This window comes from Lithobates pipiens, unplaced genomic scaffold, assembly GCF_037356315.1.
Source record: "Lithobates pipiens isolate NorthernLeopardFrog02 unplaced genomic scaffold, aLitPip1_a1.2 Scaffold_23, whole genome shotgun sequence".
In the NCBI taxonomy this organism is placed as follows: Eukaryota; Metazoa; Chordata; class Amphibia; order Anura; family Ranidae; genus Lithobates; species Lithobates pipiens.
In genome coordinates, this window is record NW_027507785.1 from 154,817,231 (window position 1) to 154,838,968 (window position 21,738).

At 45.4% G+C, this 21,738-nt stretch overlaps 1 protein-coding gene across 1 annotated transcript in view; it reads left to right on the forward strand.

Annotated features, from left to right (window-relative positions):
- Positions 1-21,738, forward strand: part of GUCY2C (guanylate cyclase 2C) — a 1,344,189-nt gene that overhangs the window by 382,225 nt on the left and 940,226 nt on the right. Inside the window, exon 9 of the mRNA XM_077452503.1 lies at positions 13,957-14,042. Coding sequence (XP_077308629.1) covers positions 13,957-14,042 — 86 coding nt within the window. The remainder of the gene's footprint in view (positions 1-13,956; positions 14,043-21,738) is intronic.

A 21,738-nucleotide genomic window follows, 5' to 3' on the forward strand; every position in this document is an offset into this window, starting at 1 on the left:
GCAGCAGGAGATAGACCGTCCGTGTCTGTCTAGCAGTGCCAGCATCATCATCAATCATCATCATCAGGTACACTTCTAGTACAGTTAAGACACTCACTCACTGTCCTGACATAACTAACTAGCTCAACTGTATATATATATATATATATATATATATATATATATATATATATATATATATATATATATATATATATAAAATGTACCTGATGCACCACCATTCATGTGGACTTTACTGCAGTGAAAAAAATGCCAAATTATGACTGTAGTCATTTTAAATAATGATGATGGTGGACCTAAACATTAAACATTAAAGTGACCATGCTATTTAATCAATTATGGTTTGTAGGTCTTATAGTGATTGATTTGATTCACATTACAACGTCATTGATTTCTTTGTATGATTTATGGTTTTGCTCATCGTCATCACTGCCCCACACATGCAATGCATGGCATCATGGCTGCATTGCATGCAGCCATGATGCCATGCATTGCATGAATGGGGCAGTGTGATGAGCAAAACCATAACTAAAAATCATACAAAAAGGTATCAATGAAGTTGTGTGATGTGAATGTACATATGTGTTTTGTACTCTACTTACACCTTGTACACTCTCTGTGCTGACAGTTAGCTGGCTTCACCGTTTGCACATTTCCGTGTTAACTCCTAGTGTGCTGGAAGGTACAAACAGGGAAGCCAGTGAACTGTCAGCACCGAGACAGTACAGGGAACTTCACAGGGCTATTTGTCAGCTGTGGCTTGTAATCTCTCCTGACCTCCCAGCAGCAGTATGTGTGCATGCCTGTACCCTGTATTGCACCAGATTAGTGCACTTTTTAAGGGAGTGAGGTTTTTTTCAATTCAAAGCAGAGTTCCAGTAAATTTATTGTTTATTAAAAGTCAGCAACTACAAAAAAAGTGTATCTAAGTCTTCTGACTTTTAATAAAAAGACACTCACCTGTCCCACAATCCAGCGATGCGGCCACCCGAACCCTCCATTCTCTCCCCTGCCTGTCCACGACTCTGGCAATACTACTGTAGGCAGCCAGGTGTGACATGTTGCAACTTCACAGCCGGGTGCGCATGTCTCACTGTGCTGTCCTGCACAGCCTGGCAATCTTCTGGGACCTGTGATGTGTCCCCGAAGATTGCAGAGAGGAAGGGCCGCTTAGGTGGCCCAAGCGGAAGTGGGAGGTCATCAGTAATCGTGATGCATCGCGGAATCGAATTGAATCGAATCGTTGACCAGATAATCGTAATCGAATTGAATCGCGAGACCAGTGAAGATGCGCACCCCTAATGTAAACACCTAATCGTGTTTTCTTTCCTTATACGTAACAAACATCTCCTATGTTTTCTTATACCTTATACATATGTGTCAGTGACGTGCTTACATATGCGTTCTTTTTTACCTTGTAGTGCTCTTGTATATCGTATACATCCATACCACAACACTGAAACAAACATGAAAAGGGGGCCTTCATTCTCCTCGCCAAGTCAATACTTGGCTTTACAGAAAATTTGTATAAAAATAAATAAATAAATAAAATAAAATAAAAAAAAACCTCTCATCTCCCACTCCTGGCCCACACCAGAGGCATTTAGAGTGGCCTTCATACCTAATCTGTGAGATCCATATTTCCCCTATCCTGCCCACCCTCTTCCCTCTTCCCACAATCTTCAAAAAATCCAGCAAAAACCAACATCATTTGTGACAAAACTGTAAAGGAGAAAGGAAAAAAAAACCCTCCTTCCCGATCTTCTCTTCTCAAAAAAAAGAAAAGAAAAAAAGAATGTATAATAAAATTAGTAGTTTCCTGCTCCCGCTCCTACTTAGAATAAGGAAAAGGTATTATTTTAGATCAAAACTTTAAATGTAATCCTCATATTTGGTCTGCAGTTTTACTTCATTCTTTTCCAACCACGCCAGCGCTTCATTTGTAGTTTGGAAAAAAAGTACTTCACTGAATACTGCTATATGCAGCCACGCTGGGTACAGCATGACAAATGTAATTTTTAATTGCTGGAATCTCTTCTTAATCTCCACAAACCTGGCTCTCTTATTCTGTAATTCTGGTGAGGAATCTGGGTATATTGAGACTCTTCTTTATCTTTCTAGTTAAAATGCTTTTTTTTTATAAAGGGCCTAGGCTGACCTCCTGCCATTGATGCCCTATAGGGGATCCTATGAGCTCTCTCTATAATAAAAACAAAGGTGAAAGCAGTTATTTTCCAAAGATTTCTATTTTTTTCTGAAGCCTTCTTTCTATGAACCCTGTAGGATTAGAGCCCTCACACTGCGCAGGAAGTCCTACTATTCTCACATTGTTCCTTCATGGCCTGTTTTCCATATCCTCCATTTTGGATATATATATTGACTTATAAAAATTAAAAGTGTGACTTTTTTAATTTTATTTTAGTGTGCATCCAGTTAAATGAACTTGATTACACATATCATTTATAATCGTTCCTTTATTTTCTGGTGCCATTGAGCACTGTTTTTTTGCATAATTTTGCTGTTTACCGATCTCCAGAGGCTAACAGCTGCACTGGGGTCCAGACAATTTTAAATATCGATTATGACATGATAATGATTTTTTAGCTCTTAAGCACTATATTGTTTCTTTCAAACATTATGGGTCAACCTTTCATACATAGGAAGCTCCCAAAACACTTACCCCTTTTTGCAGGTCACTTCCCAAAGGGGATGTAGGAGTATGCATCATCCTAGCCCACATCATCAAGCAGTCCAATTAGGACTTATATCTGAAACTGCTAGTCAACACTGGGGGTTGCTCCCCAGATAATAAGGCAGCGCTATCTATCCCTACATACATATACACAAATTCTTCTGGTGCTGCAGGAGTGAGCATATAGGGGAGGCAGCAGCCTAGCCCTATCTAAGCGCGGTATCCATTAACTATTATTCTCTTGCGCACCTTAGGGTGTGACTTCTACTGCAGCTATGGATATATTTGGGTACATGACTAGCAGGAATATTGATATAGGAGGGATTTTCAGCCAGGAACAGGTCAATAGTAGACAAGATATGAATGGTCTATTTAAACAACTAAAACATACTATGGAGAAGCAATTAAGGGTGTGGTGGGATATAGCCACCCTGGAGATATACATCAGTGAAAAGATGACGCCTCAGAGATTAAGGTGGGATATACACCCCAATGATAGCATTGAAGATACTTCACTTATGGAAGATTGGTATTCTTTCTTTAATAAATGTGAAAATGATCTGTTACAAAATATAGTAAAGAGAAGAAAATTTTAATTAAGAGTAGAAATGAACATCATAGATATTAAGAACTCACTACTCCCCTTTGCCAACCAAAAATAGTACAAGGTTACAGAAAGGGACCAAAAATAGTACAAGGTTAAAGAAAGGGAACAATAAATCATAATGAATATGGGATTTACTTCACTGGGAAATGGGACCACCAGCAGATCAACTATCTGGACCTACAGATCTTCAACAATAGAAATGAACTGTACACAAAAACATTTAAGTCAACAGATCGGAACGGATACATACCAACATCCAGCTGCCACCATCCTAAATGGAAGAGGAATATCCCCAAGGGGCAGCTGTTAAGACTAAGGAGAAACTGTCGCACCGTTGGTATGCACAAGCCAATATTCTAAATAAAACATTTGAGGAGAAATGTTACCAAAAAAAAAAAAGAACCTGATCAAACTGAAAATGGAAATAATGCAAACCAATAGAGATATAATATTGGCAAAGAAACAGAAGAAAGTAGAGACCCATATGGATGTGTCTGTCATTACCAGCTTTAACACCCAATACCAATCTACTGAACGTATCCTTAAGAAAAAGCCCAGATTTGAGTACAGGAGAATCCTGTCCTTGAGGAATCACTTAGTCCATAATGTGATTGATCTCCCAAAAACTGTCAAACTCTTTTTCAGGAATGAAGGGGTTTCTCAGGTGTCAAAATAGTCTTCCATGCCGAGTAAGTAAAAAGCAACCTGTGGAAAAAAGAAATAATCTTTCCTGACATTTTAAAGAAGTACACCATAAGGACCCTACTGGCCTGATTTTTTAAAGAATGGAACAGATAAGGGATTACTGCAGGGAAGGTAACAAAAAAAACTCAAGTCTCACAAAACAAAACAAAGTGGATACACAGGTTGGGCAGAGGCAGCTCTCTAATTAGGCAAAGTAGGCGGTGGCCTAAGGCCTCGCCCTCCCAGGGACCTCACGGACCTCCTACTTTGCCTAAAGAGCCTCCTTTGGCTATCCTCATACATCAGTCCAAGGTCCAATCAGCAGAGGTTTGTGCCGCCTTGTTCAGAGTACAGTCCAGTCAGTCTGCCTCCTCTCTGCTCAGAAACACCCTGCCCCACCAGGGCACTGCCCAGTCTCCAATCCTGTCAAGAAAACTCCTGTCAGAACACTGGCAGACACACACACACACACAGACCGTCAACTGCCCTGCCTCCCTGGAACACCCTGCCCTGCCAGCAAATCATGTCCCTCCATTCAGCCAATATCTTGCAAGGGCACAGCTAGCACCTCAGCACAGGATTGCAGAGTCCACCCTCCTTCCAGGGCGGGGCTTCCGTGGTGGAGGCGGAGCCAATTCCAGTACGCTGTTTGCAGCCTACTGACTGAGCTGTGAGGGGACAGAGCCTTGCTATGTGTGAGATACATGGGCGGGGGGGGGGTGGATGTGACTGGAGGGGTGCATGTGACTGAGGGGGTGGTATATATGACTAGGGTGGTACATGTGACTGGGGGGTGGTACATGTGACTGAGGGGGTGGTACATGTGACTGGGGGGTGGTATATATGACTGGGGGGGTACATGTGACTGGGGGGGTGGTACATGTGACTGGGGGGTGCGGTACATGTGACTGGGGGTGCGGTACATGTGACTAGGGTGGTACATGTGACTAGGGGGGTGGTATATATGACTAGGGTGGTACATGTGACTGGGGGGTGCGGTACATGTGATTGGGGGGGTGCGGTACATATGACTGGGGGGTGCGATACATGTGACTGGGGGTGTGGTACATGTGACTGGGGGGGTTGTATATATGACTAGGGTGGTACATGTGACTGGGGGGTGCGGTACATGTGACTGGGGGGTGCGGTACATGTGACTGGGGGGGGTGGTATATATGACTAGGATGGTACATGTGACTGAGGGGTGCATTACATGTGACTGAGGGGTGCGGTACATGTGACTGGGGGGGTGGTACATGTGACTGGGGGGTGGTACGTGTGACTGGGGGTGCGGTATATATGACTAGGGTGGTACATGTGATTGGAGGGATACATGTGAATGGGGAGTTGAGAGCACTGACAACAGCGCACAGTACTAAGTATTAATTCAAATTAATTGCATATATTAAGAGCCCTGGTGTCAGTGTGCTCTCAGTGCTGGTGTCAGTGTGCGCTCAGTGCTGGTGTCAGTGTGCGCTCAGCGCTGGTGTCAGTGTGCGCTCAGCGCTGGTGTGATCAGGGGCGTACCTAGAGCATTCGGCACCCGGGGCGACTCCTATATCTGGCACCCCCCCTCACTTTAAAATGTAAAAACACCGCACTGTGTCCCCTGCATACCTCTGCATCCCCCAATATCTCTTCGTCACTACTTTGTACCCCCTCTCCACAAGTGGACTCCTTTACATTGCACAGCCCCCCGCAGCTCTGGATCCCTTTACATTACACACCTCTGGACCTCTTTACATTACAAAACCGGTGAACCTCTGGACCTCTTTACATTACACAACCCCCTGCACCTCTAGACCCCTTTACATTACACAACCCCCTGCACCTCTAGACCCCTTTACATTACACAACCCCCTGTACCTCTAGACCCCTTTACATTGCACAACCCCCTGAACCTCAGGGCCCCTTTACATTACACAGCACCCTGCACCTATAGACCCCTTTACATTACACAACACCCTGCATCTCAGGACACCTTTACATTACAAAACCCTCTGCACCTCCTTGACCCCTTTACATTACACAGCCCCCTGCACCTGTGGACCCCTTTACATTACACAGCCCCCTGCACCTGTGGACCCCTTTACATTACACAGCCCCCTGCACCTGTGGATCCCTTTACATTACACAGTCCCCTGCACCTGTGGACCCCTTTACATTACACAGCCCCCTGCACCTCTGGACCCCTTTACATTACATAGCACTATGCACCTCAGGACACCTTTACATTACAAAACCCTCTGAACCTCCTGGACCCCTTTACATTACACAGCGCCCTGAAGCCTTTGGGTTCACACTGGTGTCCTGGAGTTTGTCGCAGTGCTAGGGTATATGCAATTTTTCTGCATATAATCCTCATTTTTAGCTGCAGTCCCACAGACATTTATAAGCTTGGGTAATTTTACTGTGTTTTCTGAAAGATTCAGTATAGAGGACATTTGGTGCGCTTTCAGAAAATGGTGCAAATGGTGCAAAAATGTGTAACCTAATAGTCTGTGGGACTGTAGTGAAAATGTAGGCAACTGAACCACAGCGCATCAGTGTGAACCTACCGGAGTTCTGGTTCACATATATGTGATGCAGGAATTGATGAGATTCCAGTGCAGATTCCTGCATTGCATGTTGCTTGCTGCCCTTTGCAAGCTGCTACGGGTGTCAATGTAAAATTAATGACATCCCCAGATCGGTTTGCAAATCGCAGTGAAAACTGTAAAATGGCGCAAGAATCGGATTGCATAGGTGTAAACACCCATCCAATCCAATTCCAGTGCAGACCAAAAAAAGGGTCCCTCACCATTTTGGTGCAAATGCGATTTCAGCCGTACAGTTTGTATGGCTGAATTTGCATCGCACAGACATTGCATGTGATTTGCACAGCAATTCGGTGTAAATCACATGCAATGTCTATGAACACACTAGTGTAAACCCTGGTAAAGGAACATGATGGGAACATGATGGAAAGACTCTGTAGGACAACAGAGGAAAGAGGGGGAGTGAATGAGATTTGGGAGAGAGAGGGCAGTGTCTGGACACAGGGACAGTGCTGATAACTTACTTGGATGTTCTTGCTCACACTGTTTAAATGTCCCTGCACCCATATTCCTTTCAGACGCAGCACAGCTCAGCACACGGGCTGCACGGAGCATGGATGGGACACGCACGGGAGAGAGGGGGCAGAGCCAATGCAGACTCTTCCATCTCTGTGGAGGGAGGGGGGAAGTACTCACTCACTGGGCTGTTATAATTTAACAGAGAGTGAGAGCTTTGTGACAATGGGTCTGTCTGCCTGTCCCTACTCAGCATGTCACATCAGCTGCACTACCAAGCCTGCCCCACTCTCACTGTTTCATACAGGGGAGCCGCCTGACACCCCCCTAATGTGTGGCACCTGGGGCGGACCGCACCCCCCGCCCCCTAGTTAGTATGCCACTGGGTGTGATAGAGCACACTGACATCAGTACTCTTAATATATGCAATTAATTTTTATTGCTTCAATTATTTTTTTCCCCATTTTAGAGGTGAGTGGGGCCTCACGTCTAGGTTATGCCTAAGGCCTCACAAAGCCTAGAGCCGCCTCTGAGGGTAGGTTCCCTAGCACCTGGGGGCCTAAACCTGGATATTGACCTCAATTGCTTCATATTCAACTGCTGATCTCACCAGACTGGAGTGAGCCAGGGGGAATTAGCACTGGACCCCCTCATTTTTAAATGGTATCTCCAACTGGGGTTTATCTCTAGGTTTTTATGGCTTTTTGGCCTTGCACCATAGACCTTTTATATTAGTAATAAATTAGGTTCCCTCATATGGCATCCACACCACATAATCCCAATAGGCCCAGACCAAATTTTCTGGGCCAGTTGGAATTTGATCAACAGTTGACGTGTATGGTAGTCAACATGGGTACAGGTTTGTTTATGGATTTGTCAGAAACCATGAAATCAGGCCGAGACAGAAGTACAGTTAAACCACACTTGTTTAATAATAAAAGTAAAAAGAACAAACATAGTCAAAACATAGCCAAGCCAGAAGGCAGGGATCAATGTAGTGGAGCAGCAAGCAGGATCTGGAGCCAGAAGGGATGTCAGCAAAGCAAGTCTTGAACAGGATCATAGGAGAGCGTTTTAGTTTCTGTGATGTTGACCAAGGCGAAGGCAGAGCTCCTCTGGACTGGACGGCTTAATTAGGCATGACTGACGAGCAGGATATCATCAACAGCTGAGTAACTGTGGGGAGATAGGAGCAGGCAATTAGCTGACAGCTGAGCAGCCAGCTCATAGAAGGAAGAGTTGAGCACAGCCCTGATGGTACCCCCTCCTCAACGACCCCTCCCCCTTGGAGGACCACCAGGCTTGAGGGGAAAACATCTATGGAAATCATAGAGGAAGACCAGGGCATGTACGTCTGAGGATGAGACCCAACAGCATTCCTCTGGACCGTACTCTATACAAGGCACCAGGTACTGTATGCACCCATGGAACCTACAAGAGTCAACAATGGACTGTACTTCATACTCCTCATGGTTCTCAACCTGTACAGCAGGGGTGCCCAACCTTTTGAAGAGCAAGGGCCACTTAAGCGGCTTGGCAACCCGGTCGCGGGCCACAATGAGCGGAGCGGGTGGATGGCGGATTGGATTGGAGATAGGCGTTTGTAAACGGACACATCTTCCACTCCTTAGAGGTGAATGGAGGGTCTGATTGGGTTGGACTGACCATGTGAATGGGGCCTAAGGTTGCATTCACACTGATGTATTGTTGTTTACCCATATCACGGGTTCAGCACAGTTCACCTATGGCTTTCCTGCAGGTTATCTGCACTTTGCACTTTCAGAAAGCACACCAAGCTTGCAGGTAATAGAAGTCTATGGCTCAGTGCAGGTAACCCACAGGTGCACTTCTCTGCACCTGTGGATCAGTTAGAAAGCAGCCCAGTAACTACTGCAGAACAGAAATGCCCAAATATACACTGTGATTTTAGTAATAAACCTTCCTTTAATAACAGTATTCTATTTTATTCCATCCCAGAGCAGGGGGTCGCGGGCCACGTGTGGCCCCCGGGCCACTGATTGGGCACCCCTGCTGTAAAGGGTGAGGACGTGGCACCGACGTAGAAAAGCGTTTGAAGACCAAAAGTTTTAATAAGGAGACATGAAATACATTCAAAATACGCATATTAGAAGGAAGGTCTAATGCGTAAGCCACTGAGTTAATCCTGAAAAGAATATGGAAAGGCTCAATAAACCGAGGTGCGAACTTCAGTGAGGGAACATGAAGTTGGAAGTTGCGAGATGACAGCCAGACCCTGTCCCCAACCTGGTAGGAAGGAGCAGGCAGGCGTCTGCGGTCAGCATGGAGTCTGTACCTATCATTAGCATGTCGTAAGCCTCCTAGACTTGTGCTCAAGTGGAACGAAGACCACGGAGATGCTCCGCTAATGCAGAAATACTCTGCAGAACAAATGACTCAGGCAACATGGAAGATTGAAAACCATAATTCGCCATAAACGGGGACAATTCGGAAGCATCATTCATGGCACTGTTGTGAACAAACTCTGCCCATGCTAAGACCAGTTGTTATGAAATATAGAAACGTAGGAATTGTTCTAAGGACTGATTGGCTCGTTCTGTGGCCCCATTAGACTGCGGGTGATACGCAGAGGAGAAAGCAAGCTGAATTCCCAACTGTGCACAAAAGGCTCGCCAGAACTGGGACACAAACTGACTACCCCTGTCCAAGACAATCACCTTGGGTAGCCCATGTAAGAGATAGATCTCCCAAGCAAAAATGGAAGTCAGTTCCTTAGAAGTGGGCAACTTCTTAAGTGGAATACAATGACACATCTTTCACCACCATAAGGATAACTGTGTTGCCCTGGAAGTTACTCCACAATGAAATCCATAGACAGGTAGGTCCAGGGCCTCTCTCGATTGGGTATGAGTTGTAGGGGGCCCACAGGAAGTTGTCTTGTAGTCTTACTCCGAATACACGGAGCAGCCATCTACGAAGGCCGTTACATCAGCACGTAGACTGGGCCACCAGAATTGAATTGGGAAATGGCCCAAAGGAGTTGATTCTTCCCAGAGTGGCCAGCAGCCTTTGGAAAATGGTAGGTCTGGAGCACGGTAGTACAGAGACTCTCTGGGACAAAGCAGCGGTCACAAAGTTTCTAGGGAGGAGCATGGCCCTGAGCAACAAGAATTTTGTCACACAAAGGAGATGTGAGACTGATGCGAACCATAGTCAGAATACGATCAGGAGGAATCACAGGATCCGGAAATGACTCCAACTTGAACTTGGAAGTGGAGGAAAATTGTTGTGATAAGGTGCCAGCCCTTAAATTCTTAGTGCCGGGTAAGAATGAGACAATGTAATTGAAACTTGACAAGAAAATAACCCATCACGCCCTTCTGGGAGAGAGGCGTTTAGCCTCAGACAAGAATGTGAGATTCTTATGGTCAGTAAGAATGAGAACCGGCACAGTGGTACATTCGAGGAGATGTCTCCATTCTTTCAGGGCTAAAATGATCACCAACAGCTCTCTGTCACCAATCTTGTAATTGCACTCCGCAAGTGACAATTTCTTGGAAAAGTAGCCACAAGAATGCAAAGCGCTCTCAGAGGTAGGACGTTGAGACAGAAGGGATGTCAGCAAAGCGACTCTTAAACAGGATCGCAGAAGAGCGTCTCAGTTTCTGTGATGTTGACCAAGGCGAAGGTGGAGCTCCTCTGGACTGGACGGCTTAAGTAGGCAGGACTGACAAGCAGGATATCAACAGCTGAGTGACTGTGGAGAGATAAGACCTGGCAATTAACCAACAGGTGAGCAGCCAGCTCAGAGAAGGAAGGGCTGATTTCAGCCCTGACAGGATTATACCGGATTTTACTCTGGGTCGGGGGAAACCTATGTCATAACAATAAAATAAAGATCATGTCTACAACTGTACACCAATTACATTTCTATTCATAGCATGCCCATAAAGAAACTATGGCCATTAAGGGCCATTTCTGTTTACAAGAACCTGATATAGAGCCATCTGGAAAGAAATTTAGAACTTTTAGAATCCCTCTGGAAGTCACATACACACACATACATATACCTTGGTATGTATTAATGTGGTAACTCTATTCCCTCTGACGAATATATTAATATAAGCCTCAACATGGTTTCATTTGTAATTGTATGTGTTTTTTGTGTATTTTATTTTACTATGTAATATCTGGGTTGTGTAATGCTGGGTGGATGTGCAGATAGCGTCACCATATTTGACCACAGGAGAGCGAATAGTAACTCATAGGACTACATGGGGATGATTAAGAAGCAATACTTAGCTCGGCCACTGGGGGTGTTGAATGGTGACTCATAGGATTGCATGTAGGACACCATCCACCTGTTTCAGCAGTATGTTACTAACCACACATGATGATTATCACTATATTAGCCCCGCCACTTGATTGCAGGGGTGAATCCTGCACACCCATCCAGTATATAAGACATGTGGTGTACCAAGATGGCACCACCTCAGATGACGTCCTATAGCGAAACGCGCAAGCTGGAGCCTGGTACGCACCCACGTCACTTTTCGGTGTTTGGACCGGTGGAACAGCTGGCGGCACAGTGGTGTAGTGGTTAGCACTCTCACCTAGCAGTAAAAAGGGTCACAGGTTTGAATCCCAACCACGACACTACCTGCCTGAAGTTTGCATGTTCTCTCTGTGCCTGCGTGGGTTTCCTCCGGGTACTCCGGTTTCCTCCCACACTCCAAAGGCATGCAGGTAGGTTAATTGGCTTCTGTCTCAAATTGGCCCTAGTATATGAATGGGGACCTTGGATTGTGGGCTCCTTGAGGGTAAGGACCGATGTGAGTGTGTAATGTACAGGGATAGGGACAATTGTAGATACTCACTTGAACTGGATGGACTGGTCTTTATGTAAAGCACGCTGGCTTTGTTGCATTGCTTTTATCCAATACAATTTAAAAATATTTTTACAAAACTTCACTATTAGTACCCGTCTCTTCTATTTTATATGAGGATACCACAAGGGCTTGAAACGCCAAGAAAAAAAAGCGATCATCCAGGAACTGGCAGATAAGTTCACCACTGTTTATCATTAGTAGGAACATAGATTCGGGACACTCTAAAGGTAGGATCTAACAAGGAGGAAGATGGCCCCAGATTAAGGCCCCCACTTTATGCGGTTTACCCCTGCAGGGGTATGGAAATCTGGTGAGTGGGGAACTGAAGGGAAGCAAAAATGTCACCTTATGTTGCTTGCACAGTATTTTGCACATTGGACCATGTGCAACTAGCATTATAGATTGAACTAAAATACCTGTATTATGATTCAAGATTGGTCCTCACAAGAGATTTTTATTTACTATTATTTTTATTATATATTTTTTCTGATGAATTCACATGAAACTCCAGCTCAAGTGGAATTTGTATGATTCTTATACTACTTAAACACCTTTAATGTAATAAACACATGTGTATATAGGTGGGGAAAACATGTTCTTTGGTTGAAACAACTTACACAACTTAATGATACCTTTTTTTGTTATCACAACAATTTCTGGTGGTTTTATATATATATATATATATATATATATATATATATATATATATTTATATATAATCATTAGGGGACGACCTTTCATACATAGGTAGCTCCCAATACACATACACTTTTTTGGAGGCAGGAGTATGTATCATTCTAGCCCACATCACCAAGCAGTCCAATTAGGACTTATATCTGAAACTGCTAGTCAACACTGGAGGTTGCTCCCCAGATGATAAGGCAGTGGCATCTATCCCTGCATACATATATATTATTGAAGATGCTCAGGCTTGTGCAGGTTGGAGGTCTCCGTGTTGAGAGTCCGAACAGTATTGTTAGTAGGAGGTACAGGATATAATTCTATGTCATTGCAAACATTATGCCTTGGCACATATTCACTGGTGCGTTCAACTGGAGCTTCCAGTTCAGCTGGAATAGAACAGCCCAATTTAGTACTTTCTCCTATTGCTTGTTCAAGGACCTTCAGCCTTATTATCATAACTGCTTCCTCCCTTTCCATTTGCAGAATCTTTATTAGTGATTCTGTCTCTGCTTGGCGAGATTCCAGACTTGCATGAGCCTCTATAAACTTGTAATTTAATGTTGAGCTTCTGAAGCGAGAGAATCTAGAAGAATGTGTTGTAAGCTTAGATAATGTGAATTTACGAGATCTGGTCTCCTGCAGTTGAGCAATGCGGTGTTCTGCCTTATCCTTAGCATCTTGCACTAAGAGATCTCTGTGTTGGTTTACTTCATCTATCTTAGTTTATTCAGCTTAAGAGCTCTCTACATTAAATACAAAAGAGAGCACTCATATGGCTGCATCTGTATAGGAAATTTGGCAAGAACAAGTTGTATGGCTGAACTCACATTAAATTCGCAGGAAAAAAAGTGCAGGGACTCTTTTCCCCTGCACTGAAATCAGATTGCATGGATGCTCTCACCTATGTGATTCGATTCCTTTGCGAGTTCATAGTTCGCACTGTGATCTGTGAACTGCTCTGGGGTGTCATTACAATGTATTGACACCCGCAGCGGTTTGCAGAAGGCAGTGTGAACTGCTTGCGGGAGAGATGCAATGTGGGAATCTGTGATCGCTCTGTTTCCCACATCGCATCAGTGTGAACCTAGGCTCAGGCTATATTACAGTACATGTAGTTACTGTAAATATTGTAAAATAATGGATGCCTTTCCTAACAACCATACACATTCTGTGGCTTTGTAAGCTAAACGGTGCTCTAAACTTTGTGCTCTAATCAGTGCTCTAACCCCTCCCAAGAAAAAACAAACTCTTGGTTACCAGCTGGTATATGATATCAATACTGAACAGCCATAATAGTGTTTATCTACTCATTGCACTGTAGTTTTATCTCTTGGCACCTAAATATTAATTAGTATTTTCCTTCATTAGGTGCTTCGGGCCCAGTACTACTTGATGAGATGGGTGATCGAGATCTAAATCTGACTCTTCTCTACAGTTCTGTGCTAACAAATAAAGTATGTATATGCTGCTGAAACAGGTTAGACATTAGAAAAGTAATATATGCTGCGCTGTGTGCATCCATTATCATTTTCTTCTACTTGTGCCATAAATAATGTACTCTCTGCAACGTTTTTGTGCATCACTTCAACTTGTATTGTGCAAAACGAATCACCAACATTCCAAAGCTCTCATGCTTTCAATGCTTTGAAATCAGGTTTCATGCACTTTCCCTTTAAACAGGGTATGCTGTACCAGTAGTGTTGTTCTCCTCTACTGTATATGGATGTCATTCAATCTATCTATATCCACAGAAATGCTTCAGTGTTTGTACATAGGAAGCTCAAAAATAGAAGCATATAGTGTATATAGTGCTCTTCAGATTTTTTTTCATTAAAAATAAAGCCCAAGATTAAAAACAACGGAAAAAGTGCACATTTGCTGGAGCACATCAGAATACATACAAGTACAATAAATGGCTCACGCAAGATGCCAGCCCACTTCATGTTTGCAGTGTGAGGTCATAGGCTTATCCCTACACATATCATCACAGAGTCACCTGACTTCCTCGGGTGATAACAAGCCAATCAGATCATGCTGCTATTAATATGTGGTATATGTTTGGCCTGGATGCAGTTCTGGCCATTCTTTTGTTAAAGACCAAAGACAATTCCATACAAACAGCCATATTACAGTATGCCTGATACAAAAAGACATTGCCAAAGGATATAGACAAATGGTCACCATATTACTGAAGCCTTTCCAATAAATGTTAAAATACTTAAAAATACATAACTAAAATGCAGATAAAAAAACAGTAATTAAAACATAACTTAATACTCTAGAAATGTTATCTTCTGTCTTATTTATATATACCAAAATATATACTGCCGCATGTGTAGCTGGAAATTAAAACACAGACTATATAAGGCGCTCCTATGATATGTAATACTACCTTACTGTATATCTAATTGGTGTGTAACTGTAGAGGCACCCCCCCCTGAACTTTCCAAGCATGAAACTAATAAAACATGTTCCACCTCACGCATATGATGTGTCCATTTAGGCTGGGTTCACACTAGTGCGAATTGGATGCGGGTTTCTCCACATCCAAGCATGTCAGGAGATTGTGACCAGTTCTCTATGGAGCTGGTTCACACATCTCCAGAGCGGCTGAAATGGTGAACAGGGACACGCTGGACCCCTGCTGTGAGCCGCTCCGTACTGCAGTGTGGCCATACACTCCATATTGATTACTACTGAATCTATTGAATGTGTTAAAGGAACATGCACTCCTGTATAAAATGTGTATGGGAAACAAAGAGTACCCAACCTAATAATCCCCAGGAAGCAGTTGACATCAAAATCAACATTTAAGCCTTTAGGTACAAAGGTTTGCATATAATAGATCCATTTGGATTCCTTTTGACTGAGTGTCCATACTTTATAGCCTTTATGGCCTGTTTTTTATATTTCTCAATACCCCAAAAGGATAAAAGAGATGAACACATGTATAATATCTCAACTGGATTTAAAAAACACAGCCTCGCAAAACATTTTGCATTTTTTTCATAATAAAGACCCATTTCTATTGTGGACAGTTGATTTTGTGTTTGGATATATGATTTGTGGCATTATATAAGTTAATTATTTATGTAGTGCACCCCCTTAGGAGCCACAGATGAACTGGGATCCCCACCCTGCACAACCAGGCACACCGAATTTCCACAGGCACTCCAGAGTCAGGGAACAGTCCGTGACTTTGTTTTTTTGTTGTTGTTTATTGAGGGATAATAACTTGGATAGGGATGGGGGATTATGAGATGCCCACTCGGACTTCAGAACAAGCTTTAGGGACAACTCTTCCCATATACAGTCTCTATATACAGCTCCTCTTCTTCCTCCAGCACTCACTTGCTTACAGAACCCAGCTGGAACATTGTGAATTATCCAACAGTCACTAAGTCAGACAAAGCAATATCCCATTACAGGCAGGAACCCAAGGCCCCTTGGTTGTGTAGCAAAAATTCAGTGTCCAACTTGTATCACTCCTGTGGCTACTGATCCTACCACAACCTCTTCAGGCAATGCCAACCCACCTGGCTGCAGATTCATCTTTCACTAGCCCTCCAGGCTAACTTCTCCCCACAGTCCTCTAGATGGACACTCACCACCAGCCCATCCAGATGACTCTCAGGAGATCTCCCAGAGGTGCTGACCTGCTCCCACTGTTCTCTATCCTTGTACTCGTGCCTCCAGGAATGATTTCCTCTGTGTATTTTAGGGGAAATCTTCCAGCGCCCAAGGACAACTGCCCAGACTTGGGGGCAGCCTCAAGGGCCACGCAAGCCTCCTCAGCACTCCATCTCCATCTTTCACTGACTGCCCCTGCTGTCATGGCCCATGTCTATTTATGAGGTAGGCTCTGCATCCTGCCGGTCCATTGCTGGGGATCAGCCGATGCCTCATATATATGCATGGCAGCCCCTAATTACTCCCACCATCCACCTCTAGAAGTTTCTACAAACTTCCAGACCAGGGGGAAGTGTCAGAGAGAGCTGCCAGATGAGACATCCAGCCCCTGAGTCACTAAACCCTGACCCAGATTCACAGCGCAGGTCTAGCCCCTTGCCAAGCTAAAAATTTCCTACACTAACATCTACTTCTACCACACACTGAAGGGTGCTACACTCACCCCCCTAGAAAAACAGCCTGTCCCCATGGCTGTGAAAAAAACACCCTTGAGCCCAGGAGAAAAACAGGGCAATAAAAAAAACAATAAGGAGGGGGAAAAGGGGAACAATTAGAAAGGGGCTGTATACAAATAAATATCAGTATCAAAAATACATGCACACACACACACACACACACACACACACACACACACACACACACACACACATATCCTAACTACAGGTCCCTGTAGCTAATATAAGACACACTATAAGGTATACACCTCAGCTAGAGCACCTCCCCCTAGAGGGAAGCCCTCCCAGCAGACTGGAAAAATGCAGAGTCCATCACAAAGCAGGGGGGACAGCAACAATACTTTTTCCAAAGAGTCTCTGGTAGGAGGAGCCCCTCCAAGTTGTTAAAGTAGTAGCAGGATACTAGACCCTACCCAAAGTTCTTCAGCAGGAACAAGACATCCATCTGGAACAGGTAAGTGTATTAGGCTGGCCTATTCCAAACAAAAGAAAAGAAGAGGCACCAGTCCTCTTCTTGCTGTCCATGTTTGTTACCTGGCAGCTGCACTATTCACATCAGTCCCTTCACAGGTATTACTGAGGGTTGGGCAGTCTCCTCAGGTTGCTATCAGCTCCTCTGACAGTGACAGAGTGGCTCTTGGTGGGCTGACCAGCTTTAACAACCCCCACCCTGTCTTTGTAGATCGCTCTTCTCAGCCGCCATTCCTGTCCAATGACCTGAAACTAGGTCCAAGCTTGGTCACTATGTGGTCCCTGCAAGGGTTTGGGGACATGCATGTGTTCCCACACCATGTCATCCTCCCACTCTCCCTGGGAGTCCTCAATGACGTCCATGATGTCTGGGGGGGGGGGGGGACATAGGTGTAGTCCATACCCTACTCCAGAGCTGTGCTCTTCTGCACCTCCTGCTGGAACTTTAATAACCTTGGAAGTTCCCCAGACTTGCCTTTCCCAGGGAGAATGCAGGCTTTGAGTGACCTCACCACCAGCTGCTCTGGTCTGGGTGGTAGAGGGTCTGTTTAGGAATTTCTGCCTCACACAAACTGGGGCCTGCATAGATCCTTCAGTCCCTTCAGATGATTCGGGTACAGCCGACGCCTTGGACAACACTTCCACCTTCTCCTGAGAGTGCTCCCACTCCTCCTCCGAGCTACTATGAGATGACCACTCCTCCAATTCTTCATCCAAGGGCCCAAATTCTGCCTGCAGTCTGGGCAACCCCTAGTCTATGGCTCTAACACTGCCACTACCCTCTGACTCACCTGAGGACGAGTTGCCCTTCTGCACAGGCTCCTTCCAGGTGGGGTCGGCAGAGTATATGGTATTTCGAATTAAAAGAGAATGAGAGGCGAAATGGGAAGGACCACCTGTAAGCGATCGATTTCTGGGAAAGTGCTAGTAGGAGCGGTTTCAGTGATCTCCTCTTTTGAATGGTGAAAGGCGATAGATCTGCAAAGATTTGTATGGGGTGCCCCTGGAACGTAAGGGGTCCTCCACCCCTTGACCGTTACATAACCTCCTCCTTAACTTTGTAAAAGTGTGGTTTAACTATAATGTCTCTCGGGAGCCCATCTTGGCGCGGGGCTTGCAGAGCCCTGTGAGCGCGATCCATTTCAAGGCGGTGGTCAGGGATGTCCAGAATGAGTTCCTTAATGAATGTTTGGACAACTAGGGCCGAGTCCTGGAAAGATTCAGGGACTCCTCTGATGCGGAAATTGTATCTCCTTGAGCGATTCTCAAGGTCGTCAATTTTGGAGAACGCAGTTTCAAGTTGGTCCTGCAAGTCCTGTACGCGCGCAGTGTTTTGATTTACTCTGGATATTGTTTGGTCTGCTTTATGTTCAATCGTTTCTATTCTATTACCCAATTGCTGTAGTTCAGCTTGAATGGCTGAGGTGATTTGGGTAGCGTTTTGTGAGAGACCCCTGGCTAACATGGTGCCGAATAGTGCGACCATGGATGAAAAATCCTGAGGAGAAGGATGAGAGCCTGGCGAAAAGGCCACAGTGCCTCCTGGGCTGGCAGTAATGTCCTCCATAGGTGAGAGCGGCATTTCATCCAGGACCCTGCTTATAAGGGATTCTGTGGAGGAGGGGGATAAGCAAGCGTTGGAGTTTGTACTCACAGTGGGGCCTGGGAGCCCTGCCGAGCGCATCGGTGGGTCGGCTATGGAGTCCTCCTCCTCCAGCATGTCTCCTCGTGCGGCGGTGTCCGGCGTCATCTTGGAATGGGCCGCGGGTTTCGGTCCTGTGTTCAAAACACGGGAGAGGTCTCTCCTTGCTGTCCCTCCTGCCATCCCGGGATTCCCGGGTGTGTCCTCCATCCGCTCGTGCCGTTTGCGGTCGGGGCTCGTAGCTCAGTGTGGCGCCGTCGGAGATATTAGGCCGGGACGGTGCGGAGCTCGCGGACTAAGCTGCCATCCGACGAGCGGCCGCGCATGCGCCTTCCAGTATATGGTATTTCAGAGAAAACATCTGCTTCTTGCTGGGCAGAACTTACAGGTACTAGCTCCCTGATGAGCTGCAGGCTGAGGCAGACTTCCAGCTTTCTTCCCCAATGTCACTTTTCCCCGCAGGGGAGTCACCGGCCTTCATGGCACTCTCTGGCCTTCTGGGAGTTCCGCTGCTGTTCTGTGCAAAGACATAACTGCAGATCCACGTTGTAGTAGAGCAGATCCTGCTCACTGGGCGTCAGCATTAATAGGTAAAGTGTTCCCCCACCTGGGTCAGGTAACTGGCTGGGTATCCCACTGTTGGGGTGAAGCGACTGGCTGGCTGAGTGTCCTGCTGGCCAGATTCCCTGAGATGTACAGCATTTGACACTCCATGTCCATCAAAACAGCAGATACCCCAATGCTGGGGTCCCATGGGTTATCCACAAACTTAGCCCTGTGGTCATGTGACAATTACGGAATCCAGACACCAAAGTGTCTCATCATAATTAAGTAGCTTGCCTGGTTTCCAGGACTTGCTCTGCACATCAAAAGCCACCTGAGTCTCTCTGAGGCACTTGTTACCCGACCCGGGTCCCCTAGTATACCCAAAGCTTTGGAAATTGCATCCGGATCATGGCAAGGCACAAATCGCACTCTGCAATTCCCCTGGAGCTTACCAGGACCAGGGCAATGAAGGCAAATGCAGTTACCAGTTACTACGGGTATATCCGGACCACAAGTCTTGGGCGCCATAGGAGCAACACAATGCCAAAGGGACTTGACTGAGGCAGCAGTCAAATTAGTCTTAGGCCAAGCAGGTAACCCATATAAGGCAAGTGAGGATTCATAGCCATTAGCTGGTGGAAACTTTGCACAACAATCCAACTGAGCAGCTGGGATAGAGTCAGGAGAACCCAGCTGTGCGGGCAGAGGCACATCAGGCTGGGCAGCGGGCAGAGGCACATCAGGCTGGGCAGCGGGCAGAGGCACATCAGGCTGGACAACGGGCAGAGGCACATCAGGCTGGACAACGGGCAGAGGCACATCAGGCTGGACAACGGGCAGAGGCACATCGGGCTGGACAGCGGGCACCAAAAAATTGGGCTGGACAGTGGGCACCAGAACATCGGGCTGGACAGCGGGCAATGGAACATCGGGCTGGACAGCGGGCAGAAGATTGGGAAGATGGGGTGGGTCATCAGGTTCAGGGCCTTCAGAGGTTAGCCTAACCTCATAGGCAATCATTGAGGCAGGCTGGAGCATATCGGCTAGCGTGTAGGCAGGCTGAAGGAGCAAATCTGCTGGCATGGAGGCAGGCTGGAGCAGATCAGCTGGCGTGGAGGCAGGTTGCAGGAGATTGGTGTGGAAGCAAGATTGGATAGTGGCAGGATTGTGTGGGTTGGGAAAAACTGTTTCTTTTTAGGTTTACCCACTGAAGTTCTGTATTTGAATGCAGGGCTGTAAGTAGGGGGTGGGGGCAGCTGATGAAAGAGAAGAGCTGAAGGATGGTAAAAAAGAGGGAGTCGTTTCTAAGGAAGATTTCTGTGGCGTTTGCCGCAGGCAGCGGAGAAGAGGTAATCTTCAATGGGTTTAAGGCAGGGTAGGTGCAGCAAATGGAAACAGGGTACTGACACATAGTTGGTAGCAGTGTGTATTGGGCTAAAATGATGGCTTTTATGGATGACGGAGAGAGAGATACTTGAGAAGGCAGGTGTCTAACAGCAGTAATGGTTGGTGCAAGTTTCCTGGGGCTGAATGCAATATATCTGACCATGCTTGTAGTAATGTTCAAAATTCAGTTTACACTCTGCCTGTGTGACAAGAGACTGCACTGTGTTTGTTAAGACACTCCACCTGTTGGGAACATCCTGAATAGTGCTCAAAGAAATAAACCAAGTTATTGTCCAATAACCACACCAGAGATTCTACCTGAGCCATATGCCCTGTACATACGGTCAGACTTTCCGACGGAAAATGTGCGATCGGATTGTGTTATGGGAAAATCCGATCGTGTGTGGGCTCCATCTGACTTTTTCCGTCTGAATTTCCGACACACAAAGCTTGAGAGCTGGATCTAAAATTTTCCGACAACAAAATCCGATCGTTTTAATTCCAATCGTGCCAAGCATGCTCAGAATAAATTACGAGATGAAAGCTACTGGCTACTGCCCTCTTTATAGTCCCGTTGTATGTGATTTACGTCGCCTTGTTCTGAACGATCGGATTTTCCGACAACTTTGTGCAACCGTATGTATGCAAGAGAAGTTTTAGCCAAAACCCGTCGGAAAAAAATCTGATGGATTTTTTCATTGGAATGTCCGACCGTGTGTACAGGGCAATACTGAAAGGGGGGAGAAAAGTCATTACTGCCTTTAGGAGTACTAGACAAAGCCAACTTTGCACAGAATGTAAGTGTTAATAGTGCACTAAAACAAGAATAAAAATGAATGTATATATTGTCCACAAATGCTGATATATTTAGGTACTGGAATCTTTTTGCCAGGAGCATTAGTATAGTGTATTGAAATATTTTTATATACATTTATTGTTATTCTTACTTTAGTGTGCATA